General features: G+C 38.4%; 1 protein-coding gene across 3 annotated transcripts in view; it reads left to right on the top strand.

The window, feature by feature from the left end:
- BRINP3 (BMP/retinoic acid inducible neural specific 3) overlaps nt 1-13,662 on the top strand; it is a 170,946-nt gene that overhangs the window by 134,225 nt on the left and 23,059 nt on the right. For all 3 annotated transcript variants that reach the window (XM_084868877.1, XM_084868878.1, XM_084868879.1), the window contains exon 7: nt 6,432-6,654. In XM_084868877.1, coding sequence (XP_084725003.1) covers nt 6,432-6,654 — 223 coding nt within the window. The remainder of the gene's footprint in view (nt 1-6,431; nt 6,655-13,662) is intronic.

Raw genomic sequence — 13,662 nt, 5'->3', positions numbered from 1 at the left:
ATAGAGCATTGGCCTGAGGACTGAAAGGTCCCAGGTTCAATTCCAGTCAAGGGCATGTACCTTTGTTGCAGGCACATCCCCAGTAGGAGGTGTGCAGGAGGCAGGTGATCGATGTTTCTCTCTCAATGTTTCTAACTCTCTATCCCTCTCCCTTCTTCTCCCTTCTTCTCTGTAAAAAAAAAAAAAAAAATATATATATATATATATATATATTTGGAATATATATATATTCCATTCCAGTTCAGGATGGGTACATGTGATGCATCTACTTTGTAAGGGCACCCGAGCCTTGCAGATTTTATACTTGCAGATAAGGTTCTGTTTGGATAATTCCTCAAACATTTGAAGGGAGATTCATAAAAAAGAAGGCAATCTAATGAAAGACAGATTAATTGGCTTACCATATTATAAAGTATTTTAATATAAAAATATGATGTGATGACATATTTTACTCTAAAAATATGATGCACCTTTCAGAGAAAAAGAAAACAGTCTGGACAAGCATAATTTCTTTCTCGGCAGCTACTAAGGGATTAAGATCGGTTTCTGATTTATGCCCGTGGGTAGCCATCACTTTGCTGCCTTATAAACTCAGCCAATTCACAAGCAAGTGAACAGGCTTGCCATTAACTTTATGCCCCATTATAGTATTTTGTCAATACCAGTATAAACTCTGCATTCATAACACACAGGATGGTTTTAAGTAGACTCGCATAGATATGTGGCCACTCAAAGTCATACCAGCGGTTCAGTGAAGTTGAGAAAATTCTCAACGGATACAAATCATTGAAATTATCCCTTAGAAATGTTGGAAGGAGAAAAAAAAAATCTTTGTAAAAGTAAAACTCCACCCATTCTAGTCAGGAGTGTGGAGTGAGTCAACATGTGTATGTTGGCCTGGCCTGTGTGACTCAGTGCTTGACTGTTGATCCATGAACCAGAAGGTCATGGTTTGATTCTCTGTCAAGGGTACATGCCCGGATTACTGGCTCCATCCCCATTGGGTTACATGTAGGAGGCAGCCCATCAATGATTCTCTCTCATCATTGATGTTTCTCTCTCTCTCCCACTTTTTTCCTATCTGAAATCAATATATTGTATATATTTAAAATGTGTATGTTGGTAGCATTTACTCAGGGATCCCATTTCCATTCCAGCCTGTACTTACTTTCTGCCCCTGCAGGAGGGAATTTCTGGTCACAGTTTCTCTTCCCAACAGCCCATCCCACTCAAGTTCCCACTTGTTTATCAATCTGGTTTCTTACCTACGTAAGGGAAGTATTGCAGTCCTGTCAAGGTCTGCAGTGAATTTGATTTTTAGATCTTTGCCACTGAGAACCAGAAAAATGTAGGATAATACTACCTTCTGGGGAAATGTGGCTCTCAGGGAATAAGAAGTAGCTTTATCAGAGGGTACTCTGGTTTGCAGTGACCTTGAAGGTCATTGGAAGACATAGCTTGATGTTTATTTGGCAGCTTCGGAAGTACTTTCCCATAAGCATAAAGTGGATCAAGCCTGCAACCAAGGTGCATCCCCTTGACTGGAATCAAACCCACAACCCTTCAGTCCACGGGGCTGATGCTCTCTCCACTGAGCAGACCAGCTGGGGCTATAGAACACCTTTGAAAATATATTCTAAAACACCTCTGAATATTTAGAGAGTCTGAATATTTAGAAATATGTAATCAACTGTATTAATAAGGGTTTCCATGCCCATCAATACAGGCAGAAACACAAATCTGGGTATGTGCCTTCATGGCTGGTTCCCTTACTGAAAAGGTTCAGTTTCTCCCCTCTCACCAGCTCGGTTCAACTGTGAACCATGTGAATAAAGAGCATAAATAATATATAATTACACGAATTCAATGTGTAAATACATTAGTGTTAGTAATATTTTTTGCTGACATTAGAATTAGGAAACTGAAGACAATTTGCATTCTACATACGAAAGGACACCAATAAAATTTACATGAAGGGTTAGTGGGGGAATTGAATTAATATTTAAAGCACTTAAAAAGAGTTCCTGCCCAAAGTAAGAAGTCGTGTTAATAGAGAGAGACAGATCATTAGTTTAAAATTAGCTAATTAGATATCAAGTGTTAACTAGCATTTCTATCAGGGGGAAGGGAGGTGGGGAGCAGCAGAGCTGGTTGTGCTAATTTTAAAAACACTTTATTTTTTATGGAGAAGCAGTAGTAGCTTGAAGGCAACATGGCACCTGGCTAGTCTTCTGTCATTCATTGGAAACTTGTCACTGGCCTGATTCTCTCTGCCGCCACAGAATTCATCAATACCATGCATTTCCCTTTGCATTATTCTTTGCTTCCTGTGAATTAGTTTTGTTAGGAAGACTGAGTGACTATAAATTCCTGCCAGCGTAGGTGATATTAGGAAGACTGAGTGACTATAAATTCCTGCCAGCGTAGGTGATATTTATTATTATTATTATTGTTGTGGTGGTGGTGGTGGTGGTGGTGGTGGTGGTGGTGGTGGTGGGAGTTGTTTTCTCTTTAGTTCTCAAGATCATACAGGGTAAAATACTCAATAGATACACTCTTTTTAAAAATATTTTTTATTGATTTTTTTTACAGAGAGGAAGAGAGAGGGATAGAGAGTTAGAAACATCAATGAGAGAGTGTCATCGATCAGCTGCCTCTTGCACACCCCCTACTGGAGATGTGCCTGCAACCAAGGTACATGCCCTTGCTTGGAATCGAACCTGGGACTTTTCAGTCTGCAGGCTGACACTCTATCCACTGAGCCAAACCGGTTAGGGCTCAATGGATACACTCTTAATGGATATTTCCAGATTACATGAGATGACTCTGTTTTCTTATAGAACTGTACTTGCCCCACAAATTATGGCTAGTCCCTGTTCATTTGCAACTTGAAATATGATGGTAGATTAAGAAAAAAAAAAAGGGGAGGGGGTTGTAGGGGGTGCAATGGTACTTCATCCTCCACTTGACTTTGGACATTATTGTAGGACAAGATGTTATCTGGCATCCCCACTTTGTAGCTTTGTAAATCACTAACGCACATCCTGATTCTAATGTGTCATTCATATTTCACTTTTATATCCTACAAATATGTGAATCTTACCAATTGCCATAGATGAGAGGAAAAAAAATACCCACAGAAATCTTTCTGGGGATTCTACTGCCTTCTAAAAAGAATGAATTTCAGATACTAGAGACATTAGTCTAGCACTCAAATATATTTCACGTCTACTTGTCATTTAAAAAGAAATAAGATGAAAGGCTTATTCGTATTCTCTTTCCTAGACACGGAGACAGCTGTTTGTTCTGTGTACAACAGGTGTCCAATAAATGGTTTGGGTGACTGTCAGTGGTGACTCTTAATGACTTTATCATGAAGTAATTATTCATGTGTGTTGTTAAAACCATGTTTCTTAGAAATTACCCCACGACAGTTTTCAGCTGACACAATTACGTACACTTGGATAAAATTAAATTCTATTTTAAGCTATCCTTTCCCGCGAATATAATTTACTGATTTAGAGACTTTCAGAATACCATTAGGACTAACAATGGAAAGAATTAAAATATGCATGCCCACGAAACAATAAAGGCTTATCAGACGTGTTCAAGTGAAAGACAACAATGAAATGAATGATTAGTTTTCAAAGTAGCGGCATCTGCTCTGAGACTACTCCCAGGATACTTCCCAGTCCCCAGAAAATACTTGCTTTTGAATTGGATCTTTATTCAAGAGAGCGAAACTCTCAACAGAGACATATGGGACTGAACAAATCGCAGGGTTCTGTGGAATTGGGATTTAAAATGCATTTCTTATTTGTAACACTGCTTGCTTAAAAAGATGATTGAAGCATATCAATTGGATATATGTGCAGATATTTTTCCCTGTAATCACTGGTGCTAGGATGTTATCATTTCCTTTGGTTTTACTTTTCTTTCTAGTAAAAGCCTATACCTGCAGAGTCCGCGAAATGCCAGAACTCTGCATTTATTTGTTGTAGAAGAAATAACAACCCCAATATTCATGAATATCGTTTTCTATTACTTTGTTAAAAAGTTGCATTTTCTAGCACTGATGAAATAAGTGGCTTGGATCTAAATATCGAACTAGCCCTAACACACGAAATAAATAGAAATTAATTGCTCTAGCCAGGTATCTGAATTAATGTGGTTCATTTATCAAGTGAGAAATGGCATGTTTTAAGAAGTGCTAATGACAATATGCTACTCTAATACAGATGGTGCCTACACACAAAAAACAAGTGTTAACACACCTCATCCAAAATCCGTTGAATAATAATAATAATAGTAATAGCCATAATGGCATTTGAAAATAACCATGTTTTTAATATATATATTGAATTCAGATAGGAAGGGAGAGGGAGAGATAGCAACATCAACATCAATCAATAATGAGAGAGTATCATTGATTGACTGCTTCCTGCCCCCTACTGGGGATGGAGCCCCTAACCCGGGCATGTGCCCTGACCAGGAATAGAACAGGTGATGTCCTGGTTCATAGGTTGACACTCAACCATTGAGCCACACCAGCCTGGCTGAAAATAACTGCTTTTGAATTGGATGTTTAAAACTAACCAAATTAGAATTTAAAGCAACAGTTCATAATGTCATAGACTTTTAAAGGTACATGAGACTATCATCCAGAACTCTGTATCTCATTTACAAAGGAGGAAACTAAGGCATAGAGAGGCTGAGGTTTAGCGCATACCGTATAACTTCATAATGGGCAGAAAAATGACTACAGTGTACTCTGTCGCACTTGCCAAATAATACTTGTTCAGCCATTGGAAACATTTTCCAAATCTCTCAGTATGTTGGTGTGTTCGTGAAGTTAACCTTAACATGTACTTCCTGATATTTTCAACAAACACATTTTCAATAAATACTAAAAGCAACAAAATGTTCGTGTCCTGAGCCCAGTTTACAATATTTACTTCAGATATAAAAGGAGAGATGAGGGAAAGGTTCAGCTATCATATTTTTTTAAATGTGATAAAATATATAACGTTTGTCATTGTAATCTTTCTAACAGTACAATTCAGGGATATTAACTACATTCAGGATGTTGTGCAACTATCACCATTATCTTGTCTCCGAAAAGTCATCATCTCCCCCAACAGAAATCCTGTAGCCTTTATGCAATAACTTCCCATTCCCTCTCCCCCCTCTAGCCTCCCCTGGCGAATTCCAATTCATTTTTCTTTCTTTCTTTCTTTCTTTCTTTCTTTCTTTCTTTCTTTCTTTCTTTCTTTCTTTCTTTCTTTCTTTCTTTTTTTAATATATTGTTATTGATTTTTTATAAAGAGGAAGAGAAAGAGATAGAGAGCTAGAAATGTCATTGAGAGAGAAACACTGACCAGCTGCCTCCTGCACACCCCCTACTGGAGATGTGCCTGCAACCAACCTAAATGCCCCTGACCGGAATCGAACCCGGGACCTTTCAGTCCGCAGACCAATGCTCTATCCACTGAGCCAAACCAGTTTCGGCCCAATTCATTTTCTGTCTCAGTGAACTTAACTATGCCATAGAGGTCACAGAAGTGGGAGCACACCATATTTGGGTTTGGACTCACGTATTTTCAAGGTTCCTTTGCATGGTGGCAGGTACCAAAACAGCGTATATTTTTATGGGCAGTTGTGATGTTTTTATTTTTTGGCTGTAGTCCCAGCTGTCCTTTTGTTTTTGGATAATTAGCAGACCTTTTAGATTATTATTTATTTTCGTGCAGCATCAACTTTTGTTGCTACTATTGGTTAATCAGACATTTGAAAATAAGACGATTTCAGGCATGATAATTAGTGTAACAAATATGAGAGTCGGTATTGGAGCTTTAAATGCTTTTTATTTTTTTCTCTCTTTAGTATCCATTTATGTTTTACACTGTTATATCAGTCATAGCAAATTGCAAATGTTAACCATTAATCAGAGTATAGAGTTGGATTGTATAATTTTCTATTTAAAATTCCTCTTTAAACATTAGTAAATATGCTTCATAATACTTTACATATTCTATAAACATTTCTGAAGATATTTCTTTGACATAAAACACTTGGAAAGGCTTAGAATACTACTGGCAAAAATGAAGGATGCATTAATGACCACTACCTATGGAGAGAGTTTATTCAAAGACCATCAAAATGGAGAACATGAAAAAAAAATAAGTTTAGCTTACATTTTCTGACCAAATTATTTTATCTTCTTCCCTGAACGTTCTGTTTTAAAGGGAAACCAAAAAGAAAATACGATTAAAACATCAAAACATCTTCCTGTTCATTTGCTCCTCCCCAATAATAAATTGCATGGACTCGATTATTTTTAATATTAACATGTGAAATATGTTTTTGGAGAAAAAGGAAGATAATTGTTTATAATGAACATATTGGATTTTCACAATTTTTTTTTTCCCCAGATGAATTCAAGTTGTTTATGAAAAGGCTGCCCATGAACTATTTCCTCAACACGTCCACCATCATGCACTTGTGGACAATGGATTCTAATTTCCAGCGTCGCTACGAGCAACTGGAGAACAGCATGAAGCAACTCTTCCTGAAGGCGCAGAAGATTGTATACAAGCTCTTCAGCCTCAGCAAGCGGTGTCACAAACAGCCCCTCATCAGCCTGCCGAGACAAAGGTAGGAGACCAGTGGTGACGTAGACACCTGAGGGCATTGTTTTCCCAGGGGGCTCTGCTTCTGTCTGAACGCAGGTGTGTGATAACGCATCGATCGGTGTTACTCACGTGATAGGCAATCATCAGAACACACAGTATGATTCACAAGTCTCAAAGGCATAAATTGTGGTTACTTTCCAAAGGAATATAGCACATGAGGAACATACAAAGCAACACTTCCTAATTTTTTCCTTTTCTTTCTTTCTTTTTTTTTTTTTTTTTTTTTTTAACTTTCATAGAAAGGAGTGGGAGAGAGAGAGAAACATCAATGATGAGAATCATTGATTGGCTGCCTCATGCACGCCCCCTATTGGGGATCCACCCTGCAACCATGGCATGTGCCCTGACCAGGGATTGAACCATGACCTTCTGGTTCATGGGTCCACCACTGAGCCATGCCAACTGGACTTTTTTATTTTATTGTTAAAATTGCAGAGTCATAATAACGTGGTATGTGAGGTAGTCACCGAAGAATTGTATCACAGTGAATCAAAAACACAGAGCCTTATCGTTAAATTGTAAGCAATGGGGTAAACTGGGCCACAGAGTGAAAGTTCTTATTATGCAACTTAGAATGAAAAGAATTTGAAGTTTATGTTCTTTGATTAGTGTTCAGAGTACCGTAAGCCTTATTCAACATGAGTCTCTGAAAACTGCTGGAGACGTTACTAATAATTTATGTGAATGATGACAGACTATTAAAATAGTGTATCTGAACTCTAATTTCAAGAAACACAATTTTTAGACTTGCTACTTTAAGACATATTGACCAGACAGTGCAATAAAAATTGTATTTATTTATTTGAAGTCAGATTAAAAATACATCAGAATGAAAAGCTAAGGGAAAATAACAGAATGATATCACAAAAAGTAAGCATTTGCACTATCTCGGTAATAAAATGCTTGCGTTTTGACTTGATGCTTAAATCATTAAGAGGAGAAATCTATAATTATAGATTTTTTTTCCCCTGAAAAAAAGTAAACACCTGAAAGTCTATACATTTTTCAAAATTCAATTTCAAAATAAATCTTTGGCATTTCCTTTCAAATCACTGGATTTTAGGACATTCAAAATTTATGTACCCATCCCCACAATCCAAGTTGAGAAGATTTTTATTCTCCCCCAAACAAATCCAGTCCTGATTAGCAGTAACTACCCATCCATACTCCCATACCCAGCCCTAGGCTATTTAGCTATAGAAACCAGTCACACCGCCTTATCCTTCTAGCTGTCCCTGGTGTGGACAGTCCTTATAAAGGCATTCATGCACTGTGTGTCTTTGTGACTGGCTTCTTTGATTTAACGCAGTACTTTCAGACTCATCCATGTCGCGTGTCTCAGTAGTATGGGTCTCTGACATGTCACGTGTTCATTCATCCTTTGATGGACATTGTGGTTGACTCCACTTTTTGGTTAGTGTGAGTACTGCCAGTATGAACATTCATGTATGTTTTTTAACGTGGAGGTATGTTTTCAATTTTTTTGGGGGGATATATCTGAAGTTGAGTGAAGGTAACTATACGTAACATTTTGAGGTGCTGCCAAGCTGTTTCCCAAAGTGGCTGCAGCATTTCGTATTTGCATGAGTGACACCTCCATTGCCCCATAATCCTGTTGTTGTCCCTCCCTGGCTTGCAGACATCCTGGTGGGTGTGAAGTGGATCTTGTGGTTGTGGTTTCTATTTCCCAGGGACTAATGATGCTGAGTGTCTTTCCTGTGCTAAGTGCTCATTGGCTATTGTCTTGGAGAGATGTCTGTTCAAATTCTTTACTCACTTTACCTTTCACTTTACTTTTGTTATTGCATTGTTGTAAGAGTAAGTTATGTATTTGGATGATGGTCTCCTATCAGTTCTATGATATACGAATATCTCCTTCCATTCTCTGACCACCCCCCTCTCTTTCTCTTTCTCTCTCTCTCTCTCTCTCTCTCTCTCTCTCTCTCTCTCTCTCTCTCTCTCTCTCTCATTAGTTTAGTTAAAGTGTGCTAATTTGGTTTCAAAGAACTAACTTTTGCTTTTCTTTGTATTTTTTCTTTGATTTTTTTCCACTGCAATCATTATTTCTTCCTTCTGTTTGCTTATGTTTACTATGATTTTTTTTTTTACTGTCATAGAAAAGGTAGGTTATAATTTAAGAACTTTCATTTTGTTAAAATATAAACATTTCCAGCTATAAATATTCCTCTGAGCACTGCCGTAAGTTTTGGTATTTTATGCATCCTTTAAGATTTTTTATTTTTTCTACGTAAGCTGCTTTTATATATAGCTGACCGTGTACATCCCCAAGCAGAGAATCCCCGCTGGTGGGAGACACTGTTACTTAGGTGTAATGAACGTCATGCTGCACGTGTGGAGTAAATATAGTTTGTAAACCACTAATGTAGATGGCTCGTCCCATCAAACAAAAATGGGAAACGTAAGAGTATGGTGAGTCCAGAAGCAAGGGGGTGAGTTTGGTAATGCACAGCTTTGCTTTAAGAAATTGGCTTAACAAGTCTGGACAGAGCGGGACGTTGACATCTGAAGATCTGAGCAGGCTGGATGGCGGTGCTTGTGAAACTACAACATCTGAATATAATATCATAAAAAAATGTGGAGATAGAAACTATGGCTGTATGTAAAGGGTGGGTGGAAAAACGGAAACTGCCAGTGAGCAGAGAGCAGGGTACAATACAGGGTTGGGCAAAAGTGGTTGACGGTTGTTCACCTGTAAACCTACTTTTGCCCACGTTGCAGTGTTGCTCAGTGGTAGAGCATCAGCCTGTAGTCCAATGGGTCTTGGGTTCAATTCCCAGTCAAGGGCATGCACCTGGGTTGCAGGTTCCTTCCCCAGCCCGGTAGGGGCACATTTGGGAGGCAACCAATTAATGTGTGTCTCTCACATTAGTATTTATTTCTTTCTGGGTCTCCCTCTCGTTTCCACAATCGCTAAAAAAAAAAAAAAAAAAAAAAAAAAAAAAAAAAAAAAAATCAATGGAAAAATATCCTCAGGTGAATATTAATATTATAATAACAGAAAAAGAACCACATTCATGTCTAGAAAAACAGTTCAAACATCCAAATTTCCCATAAAAGTATAAGATATTTAAGGAATGTATGAAAACATGAAGCAATCCAAGTTGCACGTATACAGAATAAGTAAATAAGCAACATAAAATAAAGATGTATTATGTGGAACAAGTTTCACTAAACTATAGGACTTAATATTTATTTTGTTCAGAACTTTTAGAAAACAAAGATTGCCAAAGGCTTTTCTTGACTTCCTTTTTCCAATGCAGCACAACTCCTCTGTTAGCCATTACTCCTGGCATACACCACGCAGACTTCTTGCTAGATGCACCATTTCATTGAATTTGGTTTTCACCCATGACCATTTTCCTTCTACTAGGAATGTGAGATATTGTTTCTGTTTTGCTTTCTCATTTTAATTGAATATAAAATGTCATTGGGAAAACTAAAAACCAATATGTAGTATGATCAGTTACTAGAATACAGTTGGGAAAAGTTTGGCTATTTATGGGGTACGTTTCCAGAAATTTCTAAAGAAGTGGCTGAGCAGCCCTAGCTGATTTGGCTCAGTGGATAGAGTGTCAACCTATGGGCTGAAAGGTTCTGGGTTTGATTCCTGGTCAGGGCACATGCCTGAGTTGAGGCTCTATCCCCAGTGTGGGGTGTGCAGGAGGCAGCTAATTGATGATTTCTTTCTCATCATTGATGTTTCTATCTGTCCCTCTTTCTTCATCTCTGAAAGCAATAAAAATATATTTTAAAGAAGTGTCTGAGCCAGTGGTCTGCAAACTGCGGCTCGTGAGCCACGTGCAGCTCTTTGGCCCCTTGAGTGTGGCTCTTCCACAAAATACCACGTGCGGGCGCGCATGTACAGTGCAATTGAAACTTCGTGGCCCATGCGCAGAAATAGGTTTTCGGATCTCAAAAGAAATTTTAATCTTTGTAGTGTTGGTATTTGGCTCTGTTGACTAATGAGTTTGCAGACCACTAGTCTAAGCAATACCAGTGACTCAGTTCCATTGCAAATTCTGATTATTGTCCTGCCTTTATGATATTCTTCCCAGCTTTCTTTTTTTTTAACTCATCACTGTAAGAACTGGATTTCAATACCTGATATTCTAAAATCTCGAAATACAAATAAAAACAAACAAAATGCATCTTCTGAAACAAAATGATTTCTGACACTTCCTGCATAATGGCAGGTAGGCTATTTTCCTACATGATGTAGTTTTTCTTTATATTGCTTTCTTTTTGGTAAAGCATGACACTCAGATTAAGCTCTCCCCCCAAGTTTGGACTGCCATCACCACTGTTCCTCATGAATTTCTGTGACATCAGAATCCCCTTTCCCACCTGGGGAAACTGATGACATTGGTGACCTGGTGTTCCTGAGGCAGTCACCTTTTGCTACCCTAAAACTTTTGACATAAGTAACGATGACATTCTTTTATTTTATTTATTTTTATTTATTTATTTTTACATTTTTTATTAAATTATTATCTGTGTACATATTTTAACATTGCTCCCCCTCCCATACATACCCTCCCTCCCCAGAGTTTTGTGTCCATTGGTTGTACTTATATGCGTGTATACAAGTCCTTCGGTTGATCTATTATCTCCCCCAGATCTCCCTCCTCTCCCCGCTGTAATTTCACAGACTGCTTGTTGCTTTACTGTCTCTGTATCTATCTTTTGGTTCATCAGTTTATAATGTTCTTTATTATCCATAAATGAGTGAGGTCATGTGGTGTTTCTCTTTCATTGACTGGCGTATTTCACTCAGCATGATGCTCTCTAATTCCATCCAGGTTGCTGCAAATGATGAGAATTCCTTCTTTTTATGGAAGCATGGTATTCCATTGTGTAGATGTACCATAGTTTTTTGATCCAATCATCTGCTGACGGGCACCTAGGCTGTTTCCAAATTCTAGCTATTGTGGATTGTGCTGCTATGAACATAGGGGTGCATATATCCTTACATTCTTTTAATGAAAGGACAATAATTACAGAAACTATGAAAAGTATTCAGAGATAGTTCTCTTTTTTTTAAATATATTTTATGGATTATACAGAGAGTAAGGGAGAGGGATAGTTAGAAACATCCATGAGATAGAAACATGGATCAGCTGCCTCCTGCACACCACACCAGGGATGTACCCTCAACCAAGGTACATGCCCTTCACCGGAATTGAACCTGGGATTCAGTCCACAGGCTGATGCTCTATTTACTGAGTGAAACTAGTTAGGGCTTCAGAGATAATTCTTAAAAAACAACTACACTATGTTGTGCAGCCAAGGATCCATAGAAATATTTCATTTATGGTCTCTTTTGTAAACCTTTAGCAACCAACTCTTTAAGGGGTAAATACCCCCCATCTTTAGCATGAAGTAATTTTGTGATATGAATATTTCCATCATGGCCAATTACAAGCTGCCCTTGTGGTGTCCTTGAACATAGAGTAGTTCAGAGACAATCACAATTGGCTCTTGCAGGCGCCAATAAACCACTACAAATGGATGAACATATGTTTTTTTAAATATATTTTTATTAATTTCAGAGAGGAAGGGAGAGGGCGAGAGTGATAGAAACATCAATGATGAGAATCATTGATCTACTGCTTCCTGCATGCCCCCAAGCTGGGGATTGAGCCTGCAACCTGGGCATGTTCCCTGATCAGGAAATGAATCCATAATCTCTTGGTTCCTGGGTTCATGCTCAACCACAGAGCCACACCGGAAGCGCTAGAAAAGTTTTAAAAGTTAGTTATAATGTGGAATTTAAAACCATGGGATTAATGTTTTGAAATCTCCTACATTAAATTATTTGGTCTACCTTGACCTTCAAATGGACCTTCTACGCACACATACACCATGACCGGGTCGTTTGGAAAATATTGGTTGGTTACTTAGGAAGATCTACGTGTTGACACATATAATTCATTCTACAATACCAAAACAGTTTCACCCCCTGATACTGCCATTGCATTTGTGAGAAAAGTCGTTACGTATTGAAAAGCTGTCGATCTCACAGGGGCAGACACAAGTTTTCCCAATTTGGAATCGTAACTTGAAAGCTTGAGATTTCACATTGGTTTTAACCCTTTGCACTCCGCTGTCCCCTCTCAGGGGACATCGGAATTCTAGCATATCACTCGGATGTCCCCTCTCGGGGACATTGCAGTTTATTAGTGATTACGGGGAATTGAGTTAATTCAACGCACGTGTCCGCCGCAAAGTGGTGTCGAGTAGCTGGTAGCCAATGTCCAGAATGGTTCGGAGTGCAAAGGGTTAAATATGTCAGTTGCCTGAATATTAAATGTCAATACGTCTGAGGTGATAGCTTCATTTCTTTCCATTTTGACAATGGACCTGCCCATAAGCCAAGTCTAACTAGCCATAGTTAGCCTGTCCATCATTCTTCAGAGTAAAATATGGTTTGAAAAAGTGCTGGCCCAGAGAACAGAAAAAATCACACAGAGTTCTGTCTCAAGTCCACCACTAGGCCAGGGGGTAGCACCAGGCATTATCCATCTGCCTATTTCAGGGTTTGTTTGTTTGTTCGTTTGTTTTTAAATGGTCTTCACCTAGTTGTATTTTATTTATTATTATTTTATTATTTAATTGTCACTCCAGAATATTTTTCCACTGATTTTTTAGACAGAGTGGAAGGGAGGGGAGAGACAGAGAGAGATACATTGATAGGTTGACTCTCACACCAGCCAGACTAGGGCTGGGGATCAATCTCGCAACTGAGATATGGGCCTTTAACCAGAATTTAACCCAGGACCCTTCTGTCTTTGGGCCAGTGCTCTATCCACTAGCAAAACTGGCCAGGGCAAGTCCAATCTCTTAGAAGTCATCTTTCCAGTCATGGGCTATTTATGATTGTACCATTATCTGAGAGAGGAATAAAATCACTTTTTTTCCCCTAAGTCAATATTACTTGGCTTATGTGACT

Source organism: Pipistrellus hanaki, assembly GCF_964339955.1.
Source record: "Pipistrellus hanaki genome assembly, chromosome: 20".
Classification (NCBI taxonomy): domain Eukaryota; kingdom Metazoa; phylum Chordata; class Mammalia; order Chiroptera; family Vespertilionidae; genus Pipistrellus; species Pipistrellus hanaki.
The sequence above is the reverse complement of the archived record's forward strand: the minus strand, read 5'-3'. Positions and strand labels throughout refer to the sequence as shown.